Source organism: Gambusia affinis, linkage group LG09 (assembly GCF_019740435.1).
Source record: "Gambusia affinis linkage group LG09, SWU_Gaff_1.0, whole genome shotgun sequence".
Classification (NCBI taxonomy): Eukaryota; Metazoa; Chordata; class Actinopteri; order Cyprinodontiformes; family Poeciliidae; genus Gambusia; species Gambusia affinis.
The window spans coordinates 8,769,736-8,786,445 of record NC_057876.1 but is presented as its reverse complement, the minus strand read 5'-3'; the positions used below and the strand labels follow the sequence as shown (position 1 = coordinate 8,786,445).

At 39.6% G+C, this 16,710-nt stretch overlaps 2 protein-coding genes across 2 annotated transcripts; one reads left to right on the top strand and one right to left on the bottom strand.

The window, feature by feature from the left end:
* Window positions 1–357: 357 nt before the first annotated feature.
* On the bottom strand, window positions 358–11,546 carry fam193b (family with sequence similarity 193 member B). Its single transcript, XM_044126169.1, has 10 exons — window positions 11,205–11,546; window positions 8,331–8,609; window positions 7,419–7,617; window positions 5,184–5,393; window positions 4,091–4,502; window positions 3,817–4,000; window positions 3,483–3,716; window positions 1,849–2,905; window positions 1,685–1,760; window positions 358–793 (listed from the first exon to the last, which is right to left on the bottom strand). The coding sequence occupies exons 1-10, from the start codon at window positions 11,364–11,366 to the stop codon at window positions 697–699; spliced, it is 2,910 nt and encodes a 969-aa protein (XP_043982104.1). The 5' UTR covers window positions 11,367–11,546; the 3' UTR covers window positions 358–696.
* Window positions 11,547–12,249: 703 nt separating this feature from the next.
* mxd3 (MAX dimerization protein 3) lies at window positions 12,250–15,823 on the top strand. Its single transcript, XM_044126168.1, has 6 exons — window positions 12,250–12,625; window positions 13,316–13,418; window positions 13,558–13,587; window positions 14,021–14,135; window positions 14,245–14,410; window positions 14,663–15,823. Exons 1-6 carry the CDS (start codon window positions 12,556–12,558, stop codon window positions 14,779–14,781), a joined length of 603 nt encoding a protein of 200 aa, XP_043982103.1. The 5' UTR covers window positions 12,250–12,555; the 3' UTR covers window positions 14,782–15,823.
* The last annotated feature ends 887 nt before the right edge of the window (window positions 15,824–16,710 follow it).

The following is a 16,710-nucleotide window of genomic DNA, read 5'->3' as shown; positions in this document are numbered from 1 at the left end:
AAAAAAAACATGCTGTATTATTTTTTTTCAATTTCATAACAAGAAAGTCTAGCAGGTAGGTCAAGTGAAAGGTAGATTGTTGATCGTAATCAAGTGTAGGAACAAGTATCCAATTCAGAGCCAGGACTGACTTCAGTCTCTTTGAGACTAAAAGCGGCACATCCTGTTATAACTGTAACTTAGGATGGTAGCTGTGTTTATTTAATATTAGTTCAAAATATTATATTGTGCTCCATTCTGACAACTGTACATTATTAGCATATTTGGATTAGACTGCAGGTTGTGATGGATGAAAAGCACCAATTCCATTTGACTTCATTGTAATTCATCAGCTTAACAATGTTAAAATTTCGCAGATTTGTGATAAAACCATTTATTTCATGTAATTGTTTACATACTACATACGTAAGCACATGGATATCAACAGACTTTTCTCTGTTTCCGTGTCACTCATTCAGTTCACGTTGCAATCATAGCAAAAGGGTAGAGTTGGCCTTGAGAACGCCAAGTGACTTCACAGCCACGAGTCGCTTTTCAGTCTTTTTAGTGAAGAGCAAGATTTTAAAACCAGGGTCCCTTGGCTTCATCAGGAGAAGAAAACTGGGAATGAGAGAAGGGCTCAGGCCAAACCGGGCTCTGTTGAGAGAGTTTGTGATGTGAAGAATTTCTTTTCTCCCCCTCTGAATTTAATCCAAGTTATTGAGCTGCATTGGAAGGAACCTTTTTGAGGCTGAAGTTGGACCAGTTCACTGCTACTTTCTGGCGAGTTTGCTTTGCTGAATCAAGACAGAACCTATGAGAAGCAAAGATAAAAAAAAAACACAAGAAGTGAAAAAAAAAAAACTGGATTAGTGATGCAAATAAGGCTAACACTGTCAGACATGAACAGAGAAATCAGCAGACGTTCATCTCGAACAGCCTCTGTGGGTAACTAGATGGCTCAAAAACCGGATCTTACTTGAGTAAGAGCTACCCAAACAACAACACTTTTCCATGTGGAACTGCTTGCTGACTGAAGAAGACTCAAGTGTAACTTTTACCAGAACCACTGAGTTCTTCAAAATGAAGTTAGAAAATCACAGAAATGTACAGTGGTGTGAAAAAGTGTTTGTCTCCATCATGATTTCCTGTTTTTTTGCATGTTTGTCACACTTCAGTGTTTCAGAACATTAAATGAAGTGGTTAATTATTAAGAAAAAAAAAATCCTAAAACTATATGTCCCTGTGTGAAAAGCTACATCTTTAAATAGATAACAGGAAGGCCCAACATAGTAAAACAGACATGTTGGGTTTTATTCATTTACCTTTTGTTCAACATACCACTATGTATTTGAAAATAGGACAACCTTTTAGAAATCTCTGAGTTAAAGGTTTACTACCCCTTCCTATTGTTTTTAATTTCTTTATGCTAACTCTGCCAATTGCTAATATAGAATAGTAAATGGCCTGTACTTGTGTAGTGATCTAAGCACTTTACACTATGTTCAGCCAGGAAGAAAAACTATCTTCAATACTTTTCGTTTATCATGCTGTTTTCTTTTTCGTAAAGAAAAAAAAAAGGCAAACGACAAGAATTTGCGTTGGCAGCTCAAAGCTTGATAAAACCCAAAGATCGGAATCCGAGCTCAAAATTCTGATTAGTGCATATATGCTTTCAACTAAATCACAGCTGTATGGTGATTACCTTTTAAAGTATTCAACTTCCCGATCAATCTCATCCATTTCTGTGGGATCCACATCTTTAGGGAGAAATACATCATCTGAAGAAGTGACATAAAGACGCAACATTAGATGGGATGACTCGAATTCCTCATAATGTGGTAAATACTGAGCTGTTGCCCCCCGTACCAATAGCACTGTTGGACTTTTCTCCCTTATTCTTGTTCTTCTTATTTTTCCCCTTGGGTTGTTGCTGTGGAGGCCCATTTGGAGGAACGGAGGTGGGAGCTTTGCCCTCTGATTCCTGCTCAGATCGACCTCCTCGGCTCTCCACGTCAGTTTTCCCCCTTGGTGCACCCACAAGGCCGTTTGCTCCATTTGATACATGCTTGGACGACCTCCCCTCCTCCGTTTTCTTAGGCCCGTTCCTCTGGTTGTCTGCTGGCTGCTGAGGCTGTTTGCTCCCAGCCTTTGAGCCATGAGATGCCGTGTCTTTAGACTCATTGGTTTTCTGTGCTTCGTTCCCAAAGGCAGCTTTGGTTGGTTTGATAGAGTTTTGCTCCGATACTGACTGCTCCTGTTTTAGCTGCTGCTTTTTATTCTTCTTCAACTTTGCGCCGACGTTTCCAGTGCTCTTGGGATCAGGAGCTTCCTCCTTTGATTTTGCCGTCGCTTGGGCTGGCACCTGTGGCAAACTGTCAGATCCAGCGGAAGTGCATCTTTCTGGGGAGCGAACTCTAGCGAGCTTTGAGAGACTGCTTGTAGTGTGCAACCGCTGAGTGTCCTTTGAAGCAGCACTGACACCTGCTGCGGTGTTGGCAGCAGCGTCGGGAGAAGAGGACATATTCGTGTCCTCCCATCCATTAACCAGGTCCAGGTGGCTCTTAAAGCTCCCCAGCGAGAGAGGAGAAAGGTCCAGGTCTATCTGCTGCAAGTCAGAGGAACCGTTGAGATGGGACAGCAGGTGGTTTCCCTCCAATGTAGCTGCCTTCTTGGGAAAGTCATTGACGTCCAGATTGAGGTCGTACATGCTGAACGAGGCCCGAATCGAGTCTTTGATGGTGTTCTTGATCTCTTCTAGTCGACTGGTGAGAAAACTGTTGACTCGCTCAAGTTCCAGCTGAGGCCAGTCAAGCAGCCGACTGGTTTCAGGGCCATCGGGGATGGGCTCGTCTACGGGCTCCTCAGGCGCACCGGACTGGGGTTCACCGCCAGCAGAACCCGTGTTAACCTGCTGAGCTTTTTCCTGCATCATAAGAGGAACAGGTTCAGGAGCAAAGTACAAACACATACACACAATTTAGAACTTCCTTAGAGATGTTTGTATGCAATCATCTACATGAATGTCATATTGATCCTTTTGGGTTATTTATTGGAATTGTTTAATGCTGTTTAATGGTGGCAACATTAAACAACATTATAATTTGAAAAAAAAAATTGAAAACTATATTGAGCATAATATTTATCTTTTTTGGCCAAGATTACAAGAAGTATGTTTGGTGGAGTCAACTTAAGTATCATCAGTACTTGGATCACTGTACCAGAAGTCAAGCATTGTTGAAGCTCGTTAAAATGTCCTTGAAGTTCAATTTTATAATCTTGCGGCCAGAACTGTCCCACGTCACGGTTTATCAATTTTTTACTATGACAAAATTAAATCTGAAGTTACAAATATGCTCACAATTGACTTGACCTTTTATTGCCAGACAAAGGTTTGTGCTTTTAGCTTTAAAGGAAATCATATCTATTTGTTTTGCTTAAAATTCACAGTTAAGTAAAAGGATTTGTGAGAAGTTTAGCAACTTTTTCAAAGGTCAACACACCTTTTTCTTTTGTTTGTGTCGAGCCCTCTTGGCAGCCTTGGCACTGTTGACAGGTTTAGGCTCCGAGCTGTTTATGAAGTCCAGCAGCTCGTCCACGTCCCTGTTGTCAATGGCACTGACTGCGGTCAGCTCTGCATCCTGACGCTGAGGCAGCTCCTCTTTACGTCGCGTTAGACGTGAGCGAAGCTTCTCTCGGATCTCAGCGTAGTTTCTGCTGGTTGGTGCAGCTGGAGGCTGTAAGATGTTAAACATGTTTAAATATGACGCATGCTTGGCAGAGCAAATGCTTTCCATTTCTTGCTTTCTTTCTCAAAGGAAGAGAAAACAGATCTACCGCATTGTGTCCAAAGAACTCGCAGTAGCAGCAGTCACAGTATTTCCCGTCCTTTTGATTGGTTGAAGAGGAGGCACAGGAGCTCCTCTCAGAGCTGCTGTCTTCATCCTCACCTTCTTCCAGCTCAGACGATGGGTGGCACAATGTTCCATTTGTCACTTTGTGCCCTTTACATGCCTGATCCCTGCAAAAGACCCCCACATAAATACATTTTTTCTTTCAATAAATACATACAATTGTCTAATTTCACATAAGCAGAGACACCAATTCTAACCTGCAGGCTCCAGCCGTCAGATGCCCTACATTTGAAGCGGCCACAGTTCCCGGGTTGTGTCCGTTACAAGAGTGGTTACAGCCCATTAGAGACGTTCCTAGTTTGCCGTGTTGTGTGTTTACCGCAGGAATGTGGGAGTTTTTGCATGAACTGGGTTTATGAACCGATGTTGGGCTGTCTGGACTTGGGGAGTTGAGTTTGGCTGCGGTGTTGTGGAGGTTTGGTACCAGCGGGGAGAAAGAAGTCTGGGCTGCCACGCCAGTGCCGCAGGACGAGGCGACGTGTCCGTGCTGTCCGGAGTTTGGCTTTGGGGGCAGGAGGGAGGAATGCTGGGAGGAGAGACCGGTGGGGCTGTTGGGCGGTACCGACAAGTCTGCATGTTGATGGTGGTCACTGGGATGAAAGGCTTCCCCTAGGCAACACACATTAAAAATGAGCTCTAGGTTATATACAGTGATTGACTGCAGGAATTACAAATGAGCATTTTCAAAAAAAATTACATCTCTGGGACGTTTTATTGTCGCTACAATGGATATGTTTTTGCATGTCACATGTAACTTGGGAAGTCAAAATAGTGATAGAATTACATTTGCTTAAGATAGTGGTAAATTGAACTCTGTTTTTTAAATAAAAAATACTTAAGAATATTTTTCATGTTAAAACAAATGCCGTACATCTATTTAGTCACATAAGAATTACTAAGTAAATCTTTTTTGGATACAAAGAAAAAAAACATAACTTAATTAGTGGTATAATGTAAAATATTCAGTTGGATAAAATGAAACTTTCCATCATATTTGTTCCTAAGACAAATACAGTTTTTTTTTTAATTTATTTTACCAAAAGGTTGTACCTGATCAGCAGTTGTTTATTTAAAATAAAGATGAAAAAACTTTACATGCTACCTCCAGTTATTATTTGACCAAGATGGTAAGCAACTGTACATTCTGATCCAAGAGCTTTTTCTTTAAAGCCCTTTTAACTACCCTGTGCATGAATAAAGTCAGAAAGAGGAAACTGGCAACAAAATATTTCATCGGTACATTACTACTCTAAATAAGACTCCTGACCCAAACCAAACAAAACAAAATACCTGGTGGCGTTGGTCGACGGCACATGGTCTTGAAGTGCTTGGATGTGGTCTTACAGAGGTCTGCTGAGGTAGACTGGGAGTTCCCAGCAGAGGGTCCACTGGAATTCTGGGATGACGGGTGACTGTAGGGACAGACTTTAGGACTTGAGGTTTTTGCCGATTTTCCAGGTGCTTCGTGAAGCCCCCGTTTTTCGTGACAGGCTGTTAGCCCTGTAAATAGAAACCTGTTTAAAATATCTCAGATAACAGAGGGCTTAATAGCTGTTCATTTCTGTAGTTCACACCCATCAGCACATAGAAGCAGTAATAGGCATCGGACCTTTTGGTGTAATTGAACCATCAACATAAGAAAGAAGCACGTAGAAGTCATTCAGGATTAGAGTTTTTGTGAAATTGTCTCTTTTCTTTGAGGGGACGTTTAACTATCCAACTATAACTAGTTATTATTGCTCCTACTAAAAAACAACAAGCTGACAAGTATTTTTTTGACACTTTTCGGTCCAGCTTGCAAATCTCTTTGAATTACATTTTAAAGTGTTGACCTACCCATAACTGGTGCAGAAAGACAATTCCCACCATTAGACGTTGACATGTCTTGTTCCTTTCTTACTTATGTTGTTCCATTGGTATCGTGTCAGTGCTCTGCACCCTTTGCTTCTTATTCACTACACAATTAAACATTTAAAGAATGACACGCGACTTCATGATGCATACAAGCATCATTTGACTACTTTCGCTTTCCACGTTTAAGCCTCCATCTTACATTACCAATTCAAATTTTCGTTCCAGATCAGAGCTACAGGAACTCTGGTGTATTTAAAGTAAACTCTACAACGAAGTCTCAATGAAGTCTTAAGTAGAACTATTTTTAACCAATCTGAATAATAAACTTGATTGCATTGTTTGAAAACAAGGATCAATTGCAAAGTATGCAGTTGACTTGAAATCTAATTGAATTGAATATGAAAAAAAAAAAACCCTAACAATTACATTCATGTCTTTTTTTTTCTATTTCTTGTCTTCTTTATTTTCTTGATTATATTTCTAATTTGTTCTATTCAACACTAATGTTTATTTTTTTTATGAAACTACCTGCTCTACTCTTTATTGGTCAAAGTGTTTTGTGGCTTTTTAAGTGGAAACCTCGTTTTGCTGCCTATTTTTAACAAAACCTTTAACAAGAATTCAAAAACCAAGACAGGTCCCTGACAGAAAACAGCTGTTTGAGCGCAGCTTCAAAGGTCTAACAACTTAGCAAGTGAAGAAACGTGGTTGCATTTTGGGGCTGAAATTGAAGAGCTGGTTTGAACAAAAATGCAAACGCATTTGTGTGCTTATTTAATACTCAGATAATGACTATGAATTGTCGATAGGTCAGAACACAATAGTAGATGTCACCAGTTCCGCAATACTAATAAAGAGATAATATGTAGTTTGTTTTTGAGTAATTTATACTGTGCACTTAAGAGGTTTACTCTTTGGGATGTTTTTTATTTTTGAAAATTTGGGAGGAGCAATAAACTGTTGGTTCTATTCCTTTCCAACCATTAAATGATGAACAATTAGTGATCTTGTCCATTTAAATGTTTTTCAGTTGTTGCAACAAGTTTTAAGGCAGAGCAGCTTCTGCATCACTCTGGTCAAACCTTCACTGCCTGACAGATTACTGACATTATTTAAGGTTCGATGCCAATTTAGGATAAACTAGGTTTAATTCAGCAATTAAACACAAAGATTTTTCCTCAACTGAAAATAAAAAAAAGTATCCAACATACCACTTGTCTATGCCAGAGAGCAGAATTTAATTTTTCAGTATTTGACCTAGCGATCACCAGTCAGATCAAGTCTATTTCATTCATTGGCTGATCAATAGTTGAGTCACTACTTCATCTTCTTTATTTCTTATCTTAACACCATCATTCATTAATAACTCAGACTAAACACCAGCCTACACACACAGTAACTTTGGAGTTATGAATAAAAGCTTTAATTTAGTTTCACCTTTTGGTTTAGCCAACCTCCTTTCTGCAAACATCAATTTACCAGCAATAATTCTGAGCCAAAAACTGTATTTTATCCCTCTTTAGGTGAAGCAGAGCAAAGATGCCAACCAATAAAATTAAATTCGGTTTCCTCTGAACAACAACACCAACTCAACATCTGGATCGTAAGCCTGGAGAAACCTTCAGCCATCACCGTGTGTGTGTGTGTGTCACTGACGCCTTTGTTCCTTACCTTGTGATGACAGACCTTGTGAGTGCGAAGAAGTGTTGTGGTTGCAGTGCTCGCCTCCATTGGAGTGGGCCGAGTTCCAGAGACCTGACAGTTTGTGGGCCGACAGGAAGGAACTCGGGTCCCAGTCTACAGTACTTTGCTCCGGGTAACCGTTCCCACAACTTTGGGACTTACAGGAGGAAGAGTGTGACAATGGTACCTAGTTTGAAAGAAATAAACAAAACAGAACGCCAATTAGTTACTCATCTGGCCTTCTTTTATTGACTTAAATCTTGGCAGGAAAAGAACAGGAGAGTGAGATAAAAGTCAGAAATGCGTTAAAACTATTTTAATGAGAAAAACAAACAGTAAAAAGGCTGCTTTTTGTTTTTCTAGCGTTTAATACATTTACAATTTGAACTGAAAGTGCACACATTAGACTTTTTTCTGACATACCACTTTCTGTTCTTATTTGAGGTCTGAGCAGCTAATTATGAGTTTGAGCAATTCCACTTTTATTTTTCTCAGGACAAATAAAATAGAAAAAAAGTGTTGCAGATTCCATGTTAGATGTTGTTTTGCGTTCATCGGAAAACTAAAAGAAAATACTTGAATATGCCCAACCACGCATCAATTACTTAGCTGAAAAAAGGACATTTAAGTGCATGCTGTTGAGTGATGCACTATGGACCAAAGAAAGATGGGACGTCTTAGTTTTAATGCATTCAACAATTAGGGGGAAAAAAAGTCAAATCAGATTTTTCAGAACCTGCATCCCCATATGAAGCAAGTCAAAAACAGGTTCTCCCACACACATTAGTAATCAAAACTCAGTAATCAAAACAATCAAACACATTGTCCAAATATAAGAAAGCTGGAGGTGAGTTAAACTTCGCCTGAGCCAAGCCGTTTTATTTTTTTTGTTTAATGTACCGATGAGGGCTGCTCCTGCGTGCTCCTTCTCTCCTCCTCCTCCACACTCTTGCAGCAGCTCTGACAGATCCATAAAGGGACCTCTCCCAGCAGGGACTGGGACAGCGAAGGCACTGCGTCGGCCAGTTTTCGACCCGGCGCCTCCCGTAATAAGGCCTGGGAGAGTGCAGGCACCGCGTCGGCCAGCTTCGTCCCGTGGCCGGCGGGAAGCCCGTTGACAGAACCTGCTCCCCAGTCCTTGAATTCTCGATGGCACAGCAGGCAGCAGGTGTGCATGGGCTAAGTGGATACAGAGAGAAAGAACGTGATTACTGTTTGAGATCGAATGAACTGTGGAATTGAAGCCTGACTTCATGTGGCGCCATAATAAACTTGAACCAATTTGAAGGAAGGTGAATATAAATAGAAAACTTCTAAGCGTCAGAAGAGTTGCTTGCTTTTTATTTGGCCTAAGAACTACTACTGAGTCTTTGTTTGTTTAATCACTTCCCTCTTTTTTATTCTTCTCTTTGAGACCCGTAGTACTCGATGAACAGACAGCCACCATTTTTCTTTATCCTTCATATTTTGATATCACCATTTTGCTCTTAAAGGCTGCTATAAACAATAATAAGATAGATATTTCTTGCAAAGTCTGCACAAAACTCTGTTTGCTTTAAAACATCTCAAAGATTTGAACCACAATCTAAAGGCGGCTACAAAATGTCAATTTTAAGTGCCATAACTGTCTTAGAAACCTTTCTGATGTCATTATGATTTAAATCTTAAGAATTATGTGGGAAAAAAACAACACTTACCAGTTAATAGTGTTTAATCTTAGTTGATTTCAACGAGTTATATCTGCGTTCAAGTAGTCTCAGATTTCAGAGCAGGGAGTCACACCTGAGTTAGAGGGTTCTGGTTGCAACAGGGAAAACTGAGGGATTTGCCTTTTCTTTTGGCACCAACAACTACAAGCCTATTTCTTTCAACTTCCTGTTGACTAAAGAAACACATTCGCAAACAGATATTTTACTGTGTTGCCCTGGTTTGATAAAGTGCTAATAAATGGTTAATATGGGTAACTGTTACTGCCTCCTGTGTGTATGCAGGTATATACGATATTAGTTTCTTCATCAGCTCTAGCTTTTCTGGTCCAAAGATTGACTTTGGGGAGCATTCTGGTTGCTTTCCTGACTCAGAACTTGGAAAATACAAATTCTGAGTACAAAGCGAGTGGACAATTAATACAACACTGTCGACGTAAATTGTTTACAGCTAGGTTCTTTTACCCTGCGGACCTACAGTACGCTGTACATATGTAATTATTGTCTTTCAGCTGAGTTTATTGCTTCCCTGCAACATGGGAGTCATAGTTTAGTCATGGGAGATGAAACACAATTTCACAAGCAATAACTAAATCCTCTGCTAGAGCTACTAATCACAGAATAAATTAACCCAGCAAAAAACAGCAGTTAACAAAGAATACACAGTTAGGAATTAACTGGACATATGTGTACTTTCCAGAACCTAAAAATTTAAGAATGATCTTTTTGACTTTTTAAAACCTTTCAGAAATCCTCTATAAACGCTGTGCAGATTCATCGAGTTTACGAACAATGTTACGGTTTTGCAAAAATCTGTTTAGATGATCAAAAAGGCTTTGAAACTATAGCACGAAACAGAAACCAGAATAGTCAGTAAGGAGATATAATGTTCGGCTTGTTTTGAACTGTCTATGTGGAGTTTCATGGCATAAGAAGTATTTTAGATTGGTTACATTTTTGGACCCTTATATTTCTCTGAGTTCCACTCACCGATTCAGTAAAAAAAAAAAAAAAAAAGAGAGAGACATTGATGACCATAATAGTGGGGTATCAAAAAACTAACAAATGTCAACAGAAGTCAATTACAACTCTGTGTATATATAACACTGAATCACATGATTATAAATCATATATAGCTAGATGTAAGTGACATCCATGCCACAATAAGTAATGTTTCATTATTTATTTGTAAGAAAAAATAAACAAAAGTACATGCTATTGTTTAAAAGAGTCACATAAAGTTAAACATGTTCTGTTTTATTGTTATTTCTTATTGAAGTAGTAAAAAGGGAAAACTGATTATAAATAAAAATTGTAGTTTTATAGCTTGTTTGAAATTTTGAGTGTAACTGGTCCAGACTCAGCAAAATTCGTATCAGCTGGAGTTATATTTTTATAATTTAATTAAAAAAAGAAAGAATGATAAATTCAGTCATATCGTGTAGTTTTGACATCGTTTTAGATGCTCAGTGCAAATGACGCTCTCATTCAGGCATAACAAAATGATGCGTTTACAGTTAAAGTTTTCACCTTCCAAATAGATCATCCAAACAAGACATGACGAAAAAAAAGAAAATCCAAACTGAGATTTGGCATAATAATTTTAACCCGTTCTCTCCTGTAGCCCGGTGGGCTGCTAAGCTGTTAGCTTGTGCTTGCAGAGCGCTCCTGCACATAGGGATGAAGCACGTTTGCAGCACACCGACTAGCCTTGAGGCTAACGTTAGCTGGGCGGATGAAGAGTTGTAAAGGCTGGAAATGGGACGACCTGTCCGAGGTACAATGTCACCTGTCCGACACAAGAGATGGGCTGCAAAGCTCCCGGATTCCCCTCCCTCAATTCAGCTTATTTGTTGACCTGCACATCCAACGCAATCAAGCTCCACATCCACGACAAGTACATCAAGTGTGAAATAGCTTTCAAGTACGGAGGGAATGCATTTAATTTTTACCTCAGCGGTTTTCTTTAATTAAATTAAAAAGAACAGTACGGCTCTGTTTGGATTAGCAGAGTGGAGAAGGAACATAGGCCGAGTAGACTTTACAAATGGGTTGCTTTTTTAGCTACCTGGTTCGCCCTGGTGTTGGCCAGCCTATCCAACCCAGCATCTCCTCCGCCGCCGCCGCCAGCTGCATCGCCGGGAGAGACAGTGCTCTTCGGTGCGGTCTGCTGTCCAGCCACAAGCTCCTTCTGGCTGACCCCTTGTTGCTTGCTTTTCTTCCTCGCCATCACTGTGGTGTTTGCGGGACGCTTTGGCCAAGTTTGCACCAGTTTTAATGGTTTTTACGAGCACACTTTCGTTTCTTCTCGGACCTCAAAATGTTCTCTATCTCCTCCAGTCAAGACAACAGTCAATATGGCGGAGGACTGGCACACTCGGGGGTTCAGAGGTTAAAGATACTACTGGCAAGAAGGCTTCACTTCCAACCGGCGAATGAATTTACAGCAACATTCGGTAGGTGAAGCCAGAGATCGCCATGTTTAGAAAGGGCAAAATTATCTTTTTTTTTCTTTAAGGGTATAATTGAAAATACAGCCCTAATTCCGAGAATTTCTTTTATTAGAACATATCGTTAATATTTATTATAATACCATAATTCTCACAAGCATGTATACATTTTTAAATCAGATTTAATATATATAATTAAAGAACGAATGTGTCAGCTACGGCGATTAAGAGATTTTGTTTAACTGGAAAATAACCATAAACATGTTGCTTTAGGTTATTATTTATTATTATTATTATTATTATTATTATTATTATTATTATTATTATTATTATTATTATTATTGTTGTTGTTGTTGTTGTTGTTGTTGTTGTTGTTGTTGTTGTTGTTGTTGTTGTTGTTGTTGTTGTTGTAGGAAACAGACTTATATGGTAGATAATTATATAAAGTTGCATGATTTCTGCATGTGAGAAACTTAAAAAAAAATTCTGTACTACTACAATTATTGCCGTAAATAGGCGTGGAAATGTTTTTATTATGCTTGAGCAAATTAGAAACGAGTACACGTCTCTCGCGGAGGGGAGTGGCTGGCTTGACCATGACGTTTTACTAGGCATAACGACTCCTTCAAATGCCTTTGGAAATGGTAGAGCCATATACAGAACATTTTCATTTTTGAATTTAAGCATACTTAATACATGCTTAATACATATCATTGCTTCAAATTAAGAGCAGTCTATTAATGCAGTACCGGATTGTGATGGACTAACTATTTTTGTTTTTAGCGTTTTGACAAGGCAGCCGAAAGTGTGAAATTTCGCAGATTTCCGTCCAGTCCATGAAGGCAGCACTATTGTTGGATCTCCGTGAACTGTGGACGTAGCTTGCACAGACAGTCCTTCGCTCATAGTAGATTCTTGTCTCGTTGTAGTTTGTTTACCTCCGCTTGTTTTACTCTTGCCAGCTCAATAATGGAAGGAAATGTTTGCAGCATTCAGGTTCTCCTTTGGGCAGCCGAGTTCGTGGAGAGGAAAGGCCGAGGTTGGTATTTTATGTAAACAGTCAGCCTAGGGGTAGGAGTTATTGTTGCTAAGGGGAGAAAGCAATCTGCATCGAGAAGCTGTTACTAATACATACGGGATTAATAATACAGTAATCACATCGTTTGCATTTGTTTAAGATTGCACATGAATTTCCAGCTAGATGGTACCGTGGCCGATCTGTGCCATTTGACTCAGTGACCTACATATCGGTGGCATCTTTGTATTGGAAGGCGCCAATCTCACCGAGTTTGAAAATGAATCCGGGGCGGCGCTCATCAGTCCTGCTCGATGAATGAGAAGACCGACTGGGCAGGAAAGCTACATTTATCGCGCATTCTGCAAACTGAGTCAATGCTAGTTTAATGTAGTAAGTTAGAGTACTTTAAACCTAAAAGCCTCGGTTTGAGTGTGACGGATAGCTAATGGATGGATGGCGCCAAAACCAAAAAAAATAAAAAATAAATAATAAACGTTCAGCTGATGACTCCTCAGATTGTTTTCATCATTTTTGCTTGAACACTTTAGTTTGGGTTAGGGTAATATTTCTGACATAATACATACTTAGTCAGAATCCCAGGACTTCTAACATGTCTACAATGAGAAAACCACCATTGTAGCGTTGTAACAGTAATTTTATCAGCGTCATAAACATTGACGCTTGCCTGTAATGGACTTCCTCCCCGTGCAGAGGCTGAACATGGATATGCTTCGCCCCCGCCTCTCAGCCCCGGTAACTCGGATAAAAGAAGCAAACAGAAGAACAAGAAGATTTCTGCTGCTGGCGGCAAAAGGTAAGTACATTATGTAACAGATCAATGGCGCTTCGCCTGTGTCTGTCAGTTATGATAAGGAATCATAAACCTTACCTGTAAAAGATGTTTCATCATATTTATAACATTAAGAAAAGTGTGTTTTTAATTCTAATTGCAGGACAGTTCACAATGAGCTGGAGAAAAACAGGTACTCACGTTTATTTTTTAAATTAAATTACATCAGATGTGTCAAAGCTGGGGTTTTTTGTCTTGAGAGATATAACAGTACATTGCTTTCATTTATAATTCGAACTTTTCTACATTTCCTCACATTGTATCCAGCGAGTTTGCCTGTGCAGATGTCTGAAAATCTCAGAGGCTTTCGCAGAACAGAGATCAAATGCAGACATATTTCCCTAATGAGTTGACTTCTTAAGGTTGTCATGGTAAAGTGGAATGTATACAAATGCACAACAGACTTTGCAAAGTGAAACTGAAAACCACATGAATCTTCATCCACTTCACTTCACAATCACATTGTGTGGGTCTATAGCATAACTCAGTCGAGGCTCCTTTGAACGCTGTGGTCGTAATGTGACGAGATATGAAAAAGTAACATTGCTGATTGTTGTAATCTGCAGACGAGCTCAGCTCAGGCAGTGCTTGGAGCAGCTGAAGAAGCAGGTTCCTCACTCTACCGACTCCATGAGGAACACCACCCTGAACCTGCTGAGACAAGCTCAGCTTCACATAAAGGTACTTCGGAAAGCCTCACATTGACCTCTCCAACAACATTCCCTTCCTCCCCCTTTGTGTCTGAAGCTTTGATCAAATGTCTCTCTCCCCTTCGTCTGCGACGTTTCAGAAGCTGCAGGAGCAGGACGAGCGTGCCGAGCAGCTGAAGGACCGCCTTCGCTGGGAGCAGAGGGAGCTGCAGGTTCGGCTGGAGCAGCTCCAGAGGGGAACGGAGAGGATGAGGAACAACAGCCAGGGGTCCACCATGTCCTCTGAGAGGTCGGACTCTGACAGAGGTGGGTGGATGACAGGCTCTCAGCTGAAATCTGTCACGTCACACTTTGATTTTACTCTCTTTTTGGCTTGAATTGAACTTTTAGAATGATGCCAAAAAAAACAAAAAACAAGTCTTTATTTTATTTACCAAAAACAGTAAAAACAGGAGTTCTTTTTTAAACAGATCAGATCATGCAGCCCCAGTTTTCAGCTCTTTCACCTTGAGTTTCCTCTCCTAATGGGTTTAATCTGTGCTGCTGTCCTCATTACAGAAGACGTGGAGGTGGATGTGGAAAGCATCGTGTTTGACTGCGTGGACTCTGACGGGCTGAGTATTGCACACATGGACGCAGACCACAGTTACTCCAGCTTGGACAGGGCCTGGCTATGACCACCATGACAAAGGGTTTAACCAGAGCGAAGGGTAGGAAGAAAACATTCCAAAAACAAGACAACAGAGGATGAGGGAAGACGTGGATACTGTACACGACAAAACACTTTTGTTTTTACAGGAAGCTTTCTTTTTTTGGGGATGGGGGGGAGATCTTCTTTCAAAATAAGTTCAGGCTAATAATGTATTCAATTGCACTGGGATGGATGTTACAGCATGAATAAGCATTCCTCTGAGAAAGCAATTATGTATTTTTGTTCCCAAAAGCCATGAGGTGTTAACCTTTCTGTCATTTAGGAATCCAGTTTTTATCTAAATAAGGGCTTTAATACAAATTTCCTTCATGTCTGTGCTGAATTCTGCCTTAAACCAGATTTAAACTAACATTCTACACTGCTTCTCCTTAGCACTAAGTCTATATTGCAGCAATGTCACATTTATCATGCACTTAAAACATTATTTCTGTTTTGTTTTCCTTTTCTTTTTTTTTTTCGTCCTCCTACTTAAGTTCCCTTCATGTATTTATAGCGCTTTTTCTTCTGTTGCACATAACGTCCACCCGTTGCACTTGTTTTGTCAGAAGGACGTGGGGTAGGGCAAGAGATGGGAGGGGGGCGATCAACAACCAGGAAATGGGAAAAGGAAAAAAAAAACCTCAGTCACATTTGCACATTGAGGTTTCATATCGGCACGCATTTACATCTCTATTTAAAACAAAGGCTTGACACATTATGTGATCGGTCGGATCTCGAGAGCGTTCAGGTCAGGGAGGAGCGTTGGCCGTCTTGCGTATTCAGTTGGACATTTGAAAATCAGTCAAAGCAGGCGACAGCTACCTGCGATAATTATGCAATTAACGCTGATTACAGGTATTTAACATTGATTTAATAACTGAAGTTGCTTTCTTCTTCACTTTTTGTATATGCAAGATGCCTTATTACTTTTAGTTCGTCTTTCCACCCAGTAATATTATGTAGCATTTTTTTTGTACCGTTGTAAGCTTTCTTTCTTTTTTTAAGCAAATAAATATTTTCTATATAAATTTCTTTCATGTGTTATTTTTTTCAAAACTATTCTCTCTGAGAATTTTAGGAACAAAGCCTTGTAGAAGCATTCATACCTTTATACTTTTGTCATATGAAAACAAAAAAAAAATGTGTATTTCGATATGATTGTACCTGATAAAGCAACACACTTTTCATATACTATGAAAATCTGCATTTGTATTCAGCCCCATTTAACTCTTATGCCACTTAATAAAGTTGTGGAGGAATTTAAAGGTGGGTTGACATGTCCACAAGATTGTTATTAGTTTTCTAAATTATGTCAAATCTGAATATTTGACATAATGTAGCTTTGTGCGTTTCATCCCAACCAGTCGTTTCTTACCCACTTCTGCTTTTTTTTAATATTGAGATGCTCCAATAACACAATGATAGTTAGTCAGCTACAGTCAAATGATTTAGATCAAAGCATACTAATGTTAGAATGGCTTTGTTAAAATCTAGATCTAATTCTAATCTAGAATCTGTGGTAAGACCAAAAAAAAAAAAATTGCCATTTTGCAAAGAATGTGAAAATCATATTACAATCAGTGATGTCAGTAACGTTACTTGGTAACGCGTTACTGACGTCGGACCACTTTTTTCAGTAACGAGTGATCTAACGCGTTGCTATTTATCCAGTAGTCAGACTACAGTTACTTATCAAAATCATTTTTGCATTACTATTTTCTTTGGAATTTAATTTTATTTCCTCTACGCGTCTTGTCGAGTGATCGCCGTTTTTATACGACAGTGTCAGCGGCGACAGAAATGAAAACAATGGGCAGAAGAGGGAGATGGGCATTTTGTTGGTACAAAAACAAGAACTACTTCTGAGTTTCTGTTGCCAAGTCCGATTATTATAAGCGGCTGTGGGCTTTTTTTG